This window comes from Sminthopsis crassicaudata, chromosome 6 (assembly GCF_048593235.1).
Source record: "Sminthopsis crassicaudata isolate SCR6 chromosome 6, ASM4859323v1, whole genome shotgun sequence".
Taxonomy (NCBI): Eukaryota; Metazoa; Chordata; class Mammalia; order Dasyuromorphia; family Dasyuridae; genus Sminthopsis; species Sminthopsis crassicaudata.
In genome coordinates, this window is record NC_133622.1 from 232,169,387 (window position 1) to 232,185,447 (window position 16,061).

The 16,061-nt window shown below is 35.3% G+C and overlaps 1 protein-coding gene across 2 annotated transcripts in view; it reads left to right on the forward strand.

Annotated features, from left to right (window-relative positions):
- The window catches only part of TTC17 (tetratricopeptide repeat domain 17), a 105,275-nt gene that overhangs the window by 13,714 nt on the left and 75,500 nt on the right, over nt 1-16,061 (forward strand). For both annotated transcript variants that reach the window (XM_074276630.1, XM_074276628.1), the window contains exons 2-5: nt 11,312-11,401; nt 13,805-13,974; nt 15,169-15,280; nt 15,513-15,644. In XM_074276630.1, coding sequence (XP_074132731.1) covers nt 11,312-11,401; nt 13,805-13,974; nt 15,169-15,280; nt 15,513-15,644 — 504 coding nt within the window. The remainder of the gene's footprint in view (nt 1-11,311; nt 11,402-13,804; nt 13,975-15,168; nt 15,281-15,512; nt 15,645-16,061) is intronic.

Genomic DNA, 16,061 nt, shown 5'->3' on the forward strand with positions numbered 1-16,061 from the left:
CTCACCTATTGCCCCCCTTTCCATTGATTTGGAAGATCTCGTCAAACTATAGCCTCTCTATAGACTTTCATAGCTTCTGTATTTCTGCAGCAAATGTTTGTGTATAAACTGCATTTACCTTTATGATGGTCTTTTTTGCTTATGCTCATCATGAGTACTGCTAGGCAAGATAGCCTTGTCTCTATCCAGTGGATATTCTTGTCTTTGGGTATAAGATAAAACCAGGTGCTGCAGCCCTCTTGCACTTACTTTTGTAAGGAATACCTACAAACAGTGCTTTCATTTAACAGCAGCTACATTATATTCTTGTGTCTATTGCAGTGAGAGATTAATGAAATGTTGTGTCAATTCCTTGGTCTTGGATGAGGTTCTCACATAAGGAATCATATTAGCTAGATGGCTTCTTGATGATTTATATACTGATTGCTCACCTTTTCAGCCACTGCCATCATCCCTACAGAAACTGCCAGGAACTAGCTATAAAGGACTCATGCTCATTTCAAATTTGTTTGTTTCCCGGGCTGCCTTAGACAAAGAATTCACTTCCTAGAGGCCAACTAGTAAAAAACATAATGGGCTATGCTGTTCTTTGGGAGCAGGCACATAATTTATCACTACTTTAAGACTGGGAGCCTTCTCAGTGTGTTAAAAAAAATCTATCAGAGTTTGTAGTCCACTGGCCTAGTCTTTTATAATGTTGCTTTGGAGTAAAATTTTGTCAAGAGGAATTCTCAGTTAGAGGTAAAAGTACTCTGATGTAAGAAAAAAAAAATGGTATGAGCACAAGAAATTTAATATTTTATTTATCAGATTCAAATTTCATGGGATGGAATAGATTTATACTAGCATTACTTTAAAGTAATTTATTAGATTAGGCCTAAAATTGTAAATAAAATACTTTGAATATGAAGAATCAATTTTAAATGGGAATTGAAAATGAAGTCATTCATTTGAAAACAAATGTACAGTTTGCCATCAATAGTAGATTTTGATAGCCCCTAAAAATCAAAGACAATAAGAAAGGTCCCATATAAACTATGAATTCATAGCACTTTTGGTAACAAGACTTGGAAACAAAGTATATGCCCATCAGTTGGGGAATGGTCACATAAATTATGGTATGTGAATGCAATGGAATATTATTGCACAGTAAAAAACAACAAATAGAGGAAGAATTCCACATATGGAAAGAGTACATTTTGCACAGGGACAGAGTGAAATAAACAAAAGCAGGAAAACTACACACAATGACTTCAACACTAAGTAGAACCAAAAAATATTGAACTTTGTATAATTATAATGACCACTTTTGACAAAGGTGAAAAAAATCAGAAAATATGTCAAATTCTATTCTTTGCAAGGGTGGTGAACTAGAGGTGTGAAATATTATAAAATATCAGATATAGTTGATTGATGTATAGTTTTGCTAAATCGTTTTTTCTCCTATTCCTTGCTTACAAGAAATCACTGATTGAATAAGGGAGCTAGGAAGAGGGATTCAGAAATTAAAGCTGTGTAAAAATGAAATGCATCAATAAACATTTCTATGAAAATATTAAAAATATACATTAAATACAGTTGATATAATTCTTACTCTAGCTAAGATGGCTCTTATATTCTTTTGTTCTGATTATTATTTTAAGTTTTAAATATTTGCCCTTTGCCTGATTCTGCAGTACTCATCCTTTTGTAGTGACATCTTCAGCTGTTACCATGTTAAATTTGCTTAGTTCATAGAAGTATGGTTTCAAGTAGGAGGTACAGATGGTCCAAGAGAGTCCTTTAAAGAACAAATATCTTGCTTAATTAGTGAAAGTGGCAATATGTGAAAGTGAGCTTGCTGAGTAAAATATTTACGGTTTTATATATAATTGTGTGAATATATAATGTGTAAAAAGAAAAAGAAAATTGTACTATATTTTCTGCTGTGTTTTTTAAGGAAGGGTCCACCACCACTAGTAGTCTACATAACCTTGGGCAGATTATTTAATCTCTCTGGGATTCGGGAGCCTCAGTTTAGAAAATGAGGGGGACTTGGATCTGATTATCTTTAAGATCCCTGGAGGCTAACTCCCCTAAAACAATATGGGATTCATGATTACATGAAAACTTAGTTAGCTCTCTGGAACCCATAGGGAATGCTTTGTTCTAGGTAGTTTTTTCTCAGATGGTTAAAGGTTTAAATTCCTTTAAGAAGCAAAACTTTATTGTGACCATTTTGGATGAAGGCATGTTTAATTTTATTATAAATGTACATTGTGTGTGTGTGTGTGTACTGACATATAGGATACATGCAACATGTCATTTTTATTGATGACTCAAGATCATGATGTGAAATAAAAGTAGTTGATATACATTGTGCCTTAGGATTTAATGTACTTTCTTTTTCAACAGTCTTGAGGTGAGCAATAAATAATATTTTCCCATTTTCAAAATGTGGAAACTACTATAACTCAAAGAATTTAAGTGGTTTTCCCAGGATCCTATAGCTACTAAGTTGGAGTTGGAATTTGAACCTAGGCCCTTCTTGCCCTCTAAATGAGCCCCTGTTCCATTGGAGTTAATAGTTTCTATATTGTTGTCCTATATTGAACACAATGGATTTTTGTGAGTCCTATGAGACTCTGTTGAGTTTCTAAGCTATCGAGAGCAAGCAACCTGGCAGTGTTCCTCAGTTTCTCTGTCTTCCCATCCCCATCTCCACCTGTTGAAATCTTACCCATCCTTCAAAGCCCTGCTCTGCATTGGCCCTCTCTCTGGACTGCTGTTTTCTAAAATGCTTGATTTCTTTATGCACTCAATATAATCTCTGGTGTTATTGTAGCTATTTTGGTAATGATTACTACCTCAGTTAGTACATTGCATAATGGTTAGAAAGATTCAATAACATCTATAGTTGAATTTGACCTGAGATATTTTCTAACAGAAAAGCCACTTAATCCCTTTTAGCCTCATTTCCTTTTTCTCTATAATAACATCTACCTCAAAGGGATGTTTTTAGGATCAAATGAGATAACATTTTATCAATTGCTTTGTAAGCCCAAAGCACTTTGTAAATATTAGCTATAATTATTATTCTTATCTCCATTAGAAATTAGTCTTCATCTCTATTTTTCTTCAGTGTCATGTACACATGGTTTGATAGTATCTTCAGGTATGTTGATAAAAAAGGACTGGACTTGCAATCAGAGTGCCTGGATCAGAAGTCCCCTCCTCTGTCTGCTTGTGGGCTTTGGGCATCTCACTTCCCTGCAGCCTCAATTTCCTTTTCTGAAAAATAAGGGAGTTAGACTAGATCCGAGGTATCAAAAACTCAGCCCTTGGGCCAATCAACAAAAATGCACTCAAACCATTTTCAAATTAAGTCTGTAAGCAGCAGACAAGATCCTTCTGTATAGATTATTGACTCCTACTTCTATGTGAATTTCACAATCCTGGCCTGGATGATCTCTAGGCTTCTTTGTAGCTCTGTATATGAACCAGTGATCCTAGTCAACTAGTTCAGCAAATTACCAATAAATGATTAAAGAATTAATCATAAAAATTAGGAAATGGATAGTGTCAGAGGAAGCCAAGCAGCTTCCTCAGAAGCAGTGCAAAGAGAAGTGAGCAGAACCAGGATTTTTGCTACAATAACAATGACATTATACAGAAAGAAGGACTTTGGACTGAGGAACACTGGGATACATCTCAGATCTGGAGACAGAAGATGAGACGCACTCCTTGTCTCCTGCCAAAATAGTGATAAACTCAGAATGCAGAGAGAAGTGGGTAGTTTGGAACATGGCCAATGTGGGAATGTGTTTTGCAGCTCTTTGCATATTTATGATGACAGTCTTGTTTTTAGGGTTATTTTTGTTTTCTTTTTGGTTCAGGGAGGGAGGGAGGGCATAATGAGAGGGACAGATTGTAAATACCTAAAATAAAGTTGTTTTTTTTATTTTTTGTTTTTTTTTTTTTTTTTAAATATACCTGCACAGGAGGAAAGCAGTTAATAATTATTTAAGTGCTTGTTAGGTGCTAGGAATTGTGCTTAAGTACTAGGACTACAAAGAAAGTAAAAAACATGGTTCTTCCCTTAAGCTCACATTCTACTGGCAGAGACAGCATGTAAAAGATTTCTATATATGATATGCATAGTAGAAATGGAAGGTAATCTCAAAGGACAGGCACTGGAAGAAGGGGGAGGGAGCAAGGGTAGATGGGGGAGGCCTGGGCCACACCATTGGCAGGAAGGAGGATGAGCTAAATCTTGAAAGAAGCCAGGATGCTTGAGTTAGGAGGGAAATGAGAAAAGAGAATAACTTCAATTTTGGACACGTTTAAGTGGAGATGTGTAAGGGATATCTGGTTCAGAATATTTAATAGTAAGTGATGTGAGACTGGATGTCAAGAGAGAGATTAGGACCAGATAAATAGATATTAGAATCCACTACAAAGAGGTGATAATTGAACTCATGGGAGTTAATGGGAGATCAACAAACAAAATAGTATAGGAGAGACAAAAGGGTCCAGAAATGAATTTTGGGGAACACCCACCGCTAATGGGCTTGACCAGATGAAAATATAGCAAAGAAAGTTGAGAAAAATTGATCAGACAGCTAGGAAAATAACATTTAACGAAGCAATTAAAATGAGTAATTTAATGAAGACTTCCAAGAACAGACAATATGCAGAAAGAGAAGGTGTCAAGTGTCAAAAACAGCAGTTCTCAAGAAAGATGAGCACATATTCCGTATATGCTCTTTGCTAGGTGCTAATTATATCAAAACAAGAAAGAAACTTGGGATAAGTTTTATGCTGATGTGGAAGAAGTATCAAATTCCAGAAGCTAGAAGTAGCTTATTTCATTAAGAATTGGAATGGGTCCATTTAATAGGGTTATTGACTACTTATGAGTATGTATAGCACAACTCATCCACTGTGATTTTCACCAGTGTCTTTCCATAAATACCATGTAGATCATCTACCCAATGTACTTGAAATTTTCCATTGGTTCTTTTAATACTAGTGGTATTGAAGTACCAATCCAATACTTAACACTCCTCATAATGGTCCATGGACATCTTTTTTCTGAGATGTTCAGTAAGTAAATATATAATATGGTATGGATTTGGAAGCCTTATTAACAAATTTCTCGAATCATGTCAAAAATAGTATTCACTTTGAAAGAAGACAAGAAAGAAGTTTCTCCTAGCTTGTTTACATATACTTCAATAATATTTTAGGTCCTGGTACTCACTCTGTTTTAAATAGGCAGTCAATAAACATTTTAAAGTTCAGTAACAACTTGCAAGGCACAATGCTAAGTGTTAGGGATACAAACAAAGCAATCCTCCCCCCACCCTACCCCCCAAAAAAGTTAGATTTTAAAATGTAGATAGGTTGTTTTTAGTTAATAGAATCAACCCTAAGATTCAGTATTAGAAAAGTTTACAATTTTTAAAAGTGCGAATGTAGTAAAGTTTATTATTTCAGTAAAACTTTCACAACAGAAGGAAGAGTGAAACTTTTTCTGGAATCAGTGATCTCTTTTTTGCTAAAATCTTTGGATACCTAAGAATGATTATGAAATCACACAGAATCTCATTGTTCTAGCCAGTCTGACTACAGGATTCCCTCTATAACCTCATAAATAAGAGGTCATTCTGTCATACTAAAAATGATACCAGTGATGAGGGGAAGGAAGGGAGGAGAAATGGGGAAAGGGACCCACTCCCTACCAAGGCACCTTATTCCTTAAATGTATGAACAGCTTTCATTAAGATTTGCCTTACGTAGAACTGAAATCTTCCCTGCAACATCTTTCCTTTTTTTTCTAGTTCTACACTCCCACACCAAGCAGAATAAGTGTCATTCCTAATCCCTCGATCAGTCTTTGCATGGTAGACTTGTTTCCTCTTGTCAATGCCCCTTTTAAAAGATAGTGCGGGGAACTGAACCAGGGTTCCATGTGTCCTGACTAGAGCAGCCTATGAACATATTTTTTTTTTTCCTGGCAGCCATGTCACATGGTTGGCATATGGTGGATTTTGGTATAATGGGGAAAAAAAAACAAGATTTGGATTCATTTTAGATTTATCCCCAGTTTACTGTGGCAGGAACTGTCCAGAGCCAGTTCAAGTCAATAAGCATTTATTAAGTCTTATTGTGTACTAGACACTTTTCTGAGCCCTAAGAGTACAATTAGAATCCAAAATACAATCTCTGCCTTCAAGTGACTCACAAGATATGGGAGAAGACAACATGTAAAAAAGGAAGCTGCTTTTTATGGTGTCTAAGAATTGGAAATTGAAAGGATGCTCATTAACTGGGGAATGAATAGTTAAACAAGCTATGACATATGATTATGATAGAATTTTATTGTGTTAAAAGAAATGGCAAGCAGGATGAGTTCAGAAAAACCTGGACTTAGGTGAACTGATGCAAAGTGAAATGAACAGAACCAGGAAAATGTACACAGTAACAGTAATATTGTATGATGAAGAACTGCGAATGACTCGGTTGTTCTCAGCAATACAGTGATCTAAGACAATCCCAAAGGACTAATGATGGAACATACTGTCTTCAGAGAAAGAGAAATGATATTGTTTGCATAAAAATTGAAGCATTCTATTCACTTTCATTCTTTTTCTGATATTCAAGTGTTTTTGCACAAAATGATTACATACATATGACCTCTATCTGATTGCTTACCATTTCAGGGAAGGGAATAGCAGAGGGAGAGATACAATTTGGAACTTAAAACTTTTTTTTTTTTTTAATTTCAAAGTTGTTTTAACTTGTAATAGGGGGAAAATCATTTGTTTTATTTGTTTGTTTGATTTTTAGAGGAAACTGAAAAGATGGAAGGAGTAGAAAGAATCAGTAGTACAAGAGTTAAATCCAGGTCTTCCTATCCCTAAATAAAGGCAACATTTCTGTCCTTTAGCATCTATATAAACAACTTCTCTTATATAAACATATACATACATATATATATATATATATGTGAACAAGTTCTCTTAGCTCAAATATTATAGTATAGTATCTGAGATTATTCCCATTCATGTTAGCTCCTGGGGCTTAAAATGACAAAGTAAACAAGTTTCATCTGATCTTCCTATCTCCCTTTCTATATTCCTCTCAGACTTGTACTATACTACTTCTATGTTCAAAGTCTCACTATGGGCCTTCTTACCAGTGCCTGGCTTCTTCTTACATGTAATTTCATACTAAATAAAGGACTGCCAATCATGACCTTTTTATGGTATTTTGTATTTTCGACGATCTTACTGGCCCAATTTAATTTTTGATTGGTGGAATGTATGAAAGACTTTTATGGACATGGGATATATAGGATTCTCAATCAGCTCTATGCTCCCTAGTGCCCACCTGCAGGAGTGTGACGTGGTGGAACACTCATGGGTTGGAGTCAGACGATTGATATTTCCTCTGGCAAGGAGGCCTTGGGCAAAGCAACAAACTTCAGAGTAATTTTTCTCATTTGTAAAATAGATTGATTGCACTCAGTGATCTCTAAGGTTTTTTCCAATTCAAAATGCCCATGTTTCTAAACTTGACATCTTTTTCTACTTTCTCAGCCCCATGCTTCCATCATTTACCACATGACCTCTTGATAATGTACCTGGATGTTTAATCTCCATCAGCAGGACAGTTCTTTGGAGCAGCTTTTAAAAAAAGGAATATTATTGACTCTTTCCTCACCGGTGAAGTAATGTCCTCCTGCTCGTGTCTCATTGTCAGTAAATAACGGCATGGTATATCTTTATCAGACCAGGTCTTTTCTTGGACTTGGTACCTCTGTTTGAGCCTGCCATCTGATAACCCTCGGCAAGGTTCACTCCTGCGGCCCCAGTTGTGCTTATGTCAGCTGTTGCTTTATCTGAACACAATCCCAAGAGTTCTGGGGTTCCTGATCAAATCCGGTGGAACTTGGGGTTCCCGAGAGCCTTTAAGTGAACTGTGCCAGCTCAGCTGTCTTTGCAGCTTGCAGACTTTAGAGAAAGCATTCTGGAGAATTTGCACCTGCCAACTTGACAGCTGCTAAGCACCGAGACCATTGCAGCAACTGTTGGCTCAGTGAAGCACAGGAATCCTATTGCTTCTCTAATAACTCTTCCAGAATTAGTTAGCCCACCTCGAAGAATCAGCTTGGAGAGCAGAGAGCAGATTCAGAAGCACAGTGTGTACTTGCAGTGGATGTAGCAGGAAGCCTACTTTGGCAGTTAAAATGGAATCAAAGTATTAAAGAGTTTAAAAGGCCCATGCTGACTATACAGCTAGCGGTTGGAACTCCTATAATTTGCTTTAAATGCCCCCTGCTTTTCAAATACTTTGTAAATATACCTCTCCCAAGGTCTTCCTGTTGTTGCCCATCAGTGATTTGTACCTTATCCCGTGGATAGCTGAGCAAACGTGTGCTCTTCAGGCCATTGCTAGCTTTCAGACTCCCACACCTGAGTTTGACACCTCCGCTGTGAAGTTGAGTTTTAGCATCTTTTTGGGTTGGTGTTCTTTTCCCTGCTTCATTCAGGAATACTGAGAAAGATGCTCGAGAAAGTACAATCTGTTCTGTATACAATGAACCCATCTTAGTTTTTCTCAGAGTTCTACACATGTGACTTTTTTTTTTTTTTTTTTTTTTAAACGAAACTTGAACTTGCTTTTTTGCCTTCTGGGTTGTGAAATACGTGGCACTAAGGTGTAGGCGGTAACATAGTGAGCAAGTTTCCAAGCTGCTTAGATACAGTAGTTTTTCCAGCCTTACTCACATAAGAGTAGTGAGAGCCTGTAAGCTCTGTAGAGGAACTGCAGCATTTTGTCTTAATCTTCAAGTTAGTACAAACCTGGCTTTTTTACCCCAAACCTTTGAGATGTTTGCATGTTTGATAAATGTGGGAAAGGTTAAAAAAAAGCATAGCATATACACCTACACAATTCAGTATTTAAAGGGCCTTTTAAACTTTGAGCTGAATTTCTATTTCTGGGGACAGGAGAAATTTTAACACCTTAAAAAGTGAAGCATTTGGTCATGGGTTTGGAGGAAGTGATTTTTTTTTCTTCTTTTTTTGTGATATGAGTTATTCATTTTTATTGATAAATTTTATTTTGTCACAGCTCTATACAATAGGCATAATACTTTACTTTATTCAAAAGTTAAGTAAAATAGCTTATAATGATTGCAACTTAGACCATACATAAATTTCTGTGTTTATATCATTTTTTAACAGAAAGGAAATGTTTTGATCCTAAATAGAACCAATGTTGACCATTGTCCTCAACCCAAATTTTGTTTTCTTTTAGTGTTGTCTTCATTGATATTAATGTTGTTACTGTAAGTAATATTCTTTTGGTTCTACTTTCTTTGCTCTGCATCAAGTTATCCAGTGTTTTCTGAATTCTTTGCCATCGTTCATTATAATGCAATAATCAGTTATAGTAATATGACATAATTTGCACAGATAGCCATTGGGTTTTTTCCAGCTGTTTACTTTAGCAATATTGTGGTTATGAATATTTTGGTATGAATTCAGAAATTTCTTAGTTGTATCTGACTTTTTAGTGATCCCATTTATAGTTTTCTTAGCAAAGATCCTAGAGTGATTTTGCCATTTCCTTCTTCAGCTCATTTTACAGATGAGGAACTGAGGCAAACAGCGTGTGATTTACCCAGGCACTTAGATAGTTAGTGTCTAAAGCCAGAGTTGAACACAGGAAAATGAGCCTTCTTGACTTCAGGCACAAATCTTATCTACTGCACCACCAACTATCATTTTAGTACACATAAAATCTTTCTATCATTGATCTATTTGGGCTGCAAAATATTCCATTGCAAAATCACTAGGTTGAAAAGTATGAACAGGTTAGTAATTTTTCTTGAATAATTCCAAAAGGTTTTCCAGATTCAGACCAGGAATTTTAGTTTGGAAAATGACTTCAGAAATTTGAATGTGAGTTCATTGGGAACACAAGTTCATACATTCTCTATGAGAGGTACTCATGGTAGTAAAAATGAGCTTAGGAAAGTTCCTGTGATATTAGTAGAGGCAGATGTTCCAGTGCTATTTTACTGATTTAAAGTGCCTTCTCTTCAAAAATATCACAAGTAAATATATAAATAAAAATTTGGGGTGTATATGTGAGAAAAGGTAGAGGAAAGAGTTAAATTTGATCACAGACAAAGTATTTCCTAAAGAACAAGCAAGGCCTAACCCTAAGACTGTGTTGGGCTTTTGGGGAAAAGTAATAAAGCAGGTTAGTACCTCGAAGTACCATGTATGAGTTAGACTGAATTTTTTGAAGGTGTTGAGGTTGGTTTTCTCAAGAATTAGAATTTCATGGTCTAGGTCATTGTTACAAGACCTTAGACTGAGAGTTGTTATTCTCCTTCCAGGTTAACCCTTACATGATCTGGGTTGATTATTTTTGACTAAATTTTCTGACTAATTTTTCTTTACATGGCTTCTTACTGTTCTTCAATTTTACTCTTCTTTCACCCTCATTCTCTATGAGATTTAACAGATGAGTTTAGATTTTAAACTGGTGATGTCCTTGATCATTATATTTCTCTATTTGGCAAGAAAATCATGTTTGATTTTGGTGAGATAGATTTCTTTTGACCTTTTTATGATCATTTATGTGAGTAAAAATTAGAAAACAATGATAGTCTATCAGTGTCTGTTTCTTTATCCATTTTTATATGTTAGTATCAACAGTTTTAAGATTATTTAGAACTGTTTCAACTAAACAGAATGTCTTCTCATTTTTATTCTTCTAATATAATGAGGATTTTAATATTTTCTTTAACAAGCTTCAATCTGATTGTATACAGTTAATTTGAATATTAACAGAATCTGTAACCGCTATAATGCCTATTAACATAACCAAAAAATGAAATTTATTATATCTTTTTAGATGCTTATCATATCCAATGCCTCTTACCTCTCTCTCTGAAAAGAATATTTATGGCATTAAGCCTTGGCCATTTTTGTTTCTTTTTTCTGTGCTGTACTTTCCAACATATTTTTAGCCATCTTGCCCTGTGCCCAGTTTTGCATTGATGTTACCATGTTTTATGTATATGCTGATTTAATTTAAAGGGTCTTATTTGAGTTCTTAGGAATGTTCTATTTCCTTATCTGTTGCAACTGACCTTGGCTGGCCTATAACTTACAATTATTTTATGATATGATTGATATAGTAGATAGATAACCATAATATCCCTCAAATAGGATTAAAAATGGGCATCCATTGAAATGTATAAATTTCGCAGTTCTCTGAACATCTTTTCTTCCTTTCTTTTTGCTAGGTGGATTCACCAATGAACTTGAAACATCCTCATGACTTGGTCATATTAATGAGACAAGAAACAACAGTTAACTACCTCAGAGAACTGGAGGTGAGTATGTGGGAGGTTAGAACTTGTACCTTATACAAGTTGTATCTTGTTTTCAGAAGAGATATTGATAAACTATATCAAATCTTAGACCATTCCCTTTAGCCTCAGTACCTGCTCAGAATAATATTTTTAAATACATAAAATAAAATGCATAGGATTACAAAAGAAACCAAGTATATACTAAAATATGTATGAAAAATAGTTATAAAAAAAACCTTTTTTTTTTTTTTTTTTTTTTTTTTTTTTTTTTTAAGTTCATGGTCTCCAGGTTTAGATCTTGCTATAAAAAAAGGTGAAAAGGTGGGAGGAAAGAGGGAGAAAGGGAACTAATTTAATAATACAAAGCCCAATCTGAGAATTAGTGAAAACAGCATGTTGTCATAATCCATGGTTAGGAAACCTAGGTTTTGCACCTGACTCACTCAATGACTGACTATAACCTGATGTGACCTCTGGAGGTCATTTATTCTCTCCACGTTTGAATTTCTCCATTGATATCAGGAATGTCCACGTGTTTACAACCTTTGTACCTCACCAGGGTGGCATTTGGTTTAGTGAGAAAATGCTTAATAAAGATTTCTTTGGAAAAAAGGTAGTTTCAAAATAAAAGAGATTACTCATTTTAAATTCTAAAATACCAAACTAAGGTCTTATCATTGTGAAGATCTGTTCTGAAGTAAATGGTATTCTTTGGTAAAATATTTTGCATCCTGAAAATGTAAAATTGTATTGCCTCTGGCAAAAATCTGTAGTGTGCTTTTTAAGATAACTGGGGTTAATTTTCTGAAACTGATATTTGCTATAAGATTTTTATTTCATAGTAACAGTACAACATCAGATTATTTTAAATAAGTTTTCTGGTAAACATCCTAGTTTGGAAAGAACAGGGTCAGGCAACAGGAATGTCAATTAAGGGCTTACTATTTGCCAGCCTCTCTGATAAGTGCTAGAATCACAAAGGAAAGAAAAAACACTGTCCTTTTCTCCAAGGATTTTCTTTGTTAATATTTAATGTAAATAACTAGGTATGTTTGCAGAGTAGGTGGAATTGACTCTGAAATGGGAAGGGCTTTAAATGCAAAACTATCCTTGGAATCTTGGTGGTAATATTGTGTTGGGGTGGGGAGGATGAGACATATCATGTCTATTATGCTTTAGGGAAATGACACTGGCAAGCTGAGTGAATGAATGATGGATTAGAGAGAGAAGAGACTTGAGGCAGGAGACCATTTAAAAGACTATTGCAGTAGTCTAGGTGAGAGTTGTTGAAGATCTCTCCTAGGATGGCAGATGTGTGAATGTAGAGAAAGAAATGTATATTAAAGATGTTGTGGAGTTATCAATAACAAGATTGAATCTGGGGTGAGTGGGAGGAGTCAAGGGTGACCCCAACCTTTCCAGCCTTAAAGGAGGATGGTGCCCTTGACAGTCAGAAGAAATGGATTCCAAACTTTAAGATAGGGACCTTTTCTCTAAAGGTAGAGGAAAAAAAAAACATAAAAAGGAAGCAAATCTATGGTGGAGACTGGAGTGGAATTGCATTTTGGAACTAAAAAGGATGTCCCAACCCCAAAGAGATGGAGCAGAAGCCCAAGATCCAGAATTGAGATCTCTGGACATTATCTCATTGATTTTTATGAAGTGCATGATTTTAAGAGCAGAAATAGGATACTGGGGGGAGAAAGGAGGAGAAAGAAAGCTCTGAGTTGATTATATTATCATTATATATATTGATCGTAAACAAAACCACAAATACTTTTTAATTTCTTAGGGGGGAAAAGATTTTTGTTTTAGGACTTTTTCTGTGTACAAAGAATAAATATTTTTGACTCTTCTCTGAAATAAAGATCTCCTTTCCATAGCTATTTATTTGTTGCTGCTATTCATTATAAAGCATATGGTAATATTCATTTTTAAAGTCTGTGAGTTCTGTTTTGTTTGTATTTATGGACTTCTTATTTTTGTGTGTGTGTGTCTTGAATCAAGATCATTTTCATCTGGTTTATTTATCTTGTCTTTGAGCATAGGGCCTTTAGTAAGATCTCACTACTTTGGAATCTGTCATAAAATTGGGGGGGTAATGTGTGTGTACATACACATGCACATCTACTTGCACATGCACCTGCACTATAGCTACGTGTACATATTTTATATAATTGTTGCCACCCTCCCCCACCATTTTTTAGAATTTGTTATTGATTTAACAGTCAGAGACTTGGACTAATCCTGGCATATGCTTGCCTGAGGAACTCATTGTAACTCAGTGCATTCAAAAACAGTAACATTCGCCAAGTAAAAGTGGTAAGTAAAAATGCTACCTCCTCCTCATTTTGGTCCATTGTACTGTGCTGGTGGTGTACCAGCTGAATATATTCCATTTCTATTTTCATTTCATTTCAACAGAAGCAATTAGTAGCTCAAAAAATTCATATAGAAGAGAATGAGGACAGAGATACCGGCCTGGAGCAAAGACATAATAAAGAAGATCCAGACTGCATAAAAGCCAAGGTGCCTCTTGGGGATCTAGACCTGTATGACGGCACATATATCACCTTGGAGAGCAAAGATGTCAGGTAACGAGCTACCCATCCAGCTTGGAGGGTGAATGTCAAAAGATAAACATTCTTTCTCTCAAAGTCATAGTTTCATTAGAAATCAAAACCTCATTTAAGTCACAGATGTTTGCTCTCACTGAAATTTCAAAAACCTAAAAGTAGCACATTATATCACAGATTTCCATGATACTATAATTGGGCCAGACTGGTTTCTTACACATGTACCATAATGCTAAGAAGCCTCCCCTTATCTCCATTCTTGGCTGGTTTTTCTCCTCAAGTAGTGTGATGCTCAAAGCCTAAAGGGACAGTTTCTCCTAAGTTGGAGCTATCCATCTAAAGTAAGAGCTCTTAACTCATTTTTCTGTCACGGATTCCTTTAACAGACAGTCTGCAGAAGGCCATGAACCTCTTCAAAAAGTTATGTTTTTAAATGCTTATAAAATAGGTACATTTATAGAGGAAACCAATTATGATAATGGCTACCAAAAATTTATTTTTAAAATTCACAGCCCCAGGTTAAAGAGCCTCAATTTTATTTTAGTTGACATGGAAGATTTTTTTGGCTGACCAGGTTCAAATCATCAGTTTTGCTTTTACCTTTGGGGCCAGTCAGAATTTAATTTAGGCTTCAAAATAAGACCAGTGCCGTTCATTTACATGAAATCCATCTGTACCTTATAAGTACCACTATTTATGTTGTCCTTACTAGCATCCACTAGTATTATTGAGTGCTTAGCTTAAGAGTGGGGAGGAATTGTAGTATGTGGTGGATATGCACAAGCAACTGGGATATTAAAATGAAACATATCAATAAAGCTTATTATCAAATAAAACGACCGTTTCTCCAAAAGCTAAACCATATTTCTAGCCACTAGATCTTGTTGGATTTTTCTCTCAGTAATGCTCAAATAAAAAGGATAAGTTAAGTTTAGCCAGTAAACATTCCCAAAAACTGTTGCTGGTGTTCTTTACTTCAAATATTATTTTTTTGCCATCCTTAAGCCCATCATCTTTATTTTAAACTCTCAGTCTGTGATCCTAAGAACAGCTGTGTTGTTAAAAAGATGTGAATGTAAACGTACTGATTAGAGGTTGAAATGTTGTAAGGTTGTAACTTAACTAAGGATAAAGGTCAGCTAACAAAGCTCCTTTTGTGTGTGTTTGATAAGCGCTTCTCAGATTGCCTGACATATGCTTTTTTTATTCTAGCCCTGAAGACTATATAGATACAGAATCTCCTGTTCCTCCAGATCTTAAAAAACCAGATTGTACAAAAATTCTAGAGCTTCCGTATAGCATCCATGCTTTTCAGCATTTACGAGTAAGTAGAAAATGATAAGCTTTTCTGTCCAGTGCTATAAGGCCCATTCCTTGTATTAAAAGGATCATATTTCAGATTTCATTTTTTCTGCTTCCAAAACAATTTTATATAACTTTCCTGTTTTTTAAATTACTTCTACCACATATATTAGAGTTTTTAACAAGTCATAGCTTTTAAATTGCTTTCTGCTTTTTCTAGGTGTGTTGTAATCCTTTCCCTTCCTTTCTTACAGGGTGTACAAGAAAGAGTTAATCTTTCTGCACCTCTATTGCCTAAAGAGGATCCAATCTTTACTTACTTATCCAGACGATTAGGAAGGAGTATAGAAGACATAGGTCACCGCATCCACGAAGGGCTAATGAAGGTACGAGTTCCCACGGGATTATTGCAGACCCCAGATGACAAACCCTTTTGTCCAATTACCTTTCAACATTTGCTCTTCTGGAATTGGTATTGGTCTTCTGGAAAATAGTTATTTCACTTCCATTTGTATAAATAGGATAATTGTTAATGTTACTTGTATAGACATTGAGCATATGATAATAAAGACCAGGGGTAGAAAGTTTTGATAGTGCAGATTTTGTTTAACACAGATGACATTGGAAGGTGAAGAAAGGTTTGTTTGAATTTCTTAAATTGATACCCATAAAGCAAAATTTTATTGCAGTTAGTAATATGACTTATAGATTAGATTTTTATCTTCAGTTAGAAAGACAAAAGAATTTTCATTTCAGAAATTCAATTTTTCATATTCCTGCACATAGGATGTAGGAACAAGAAT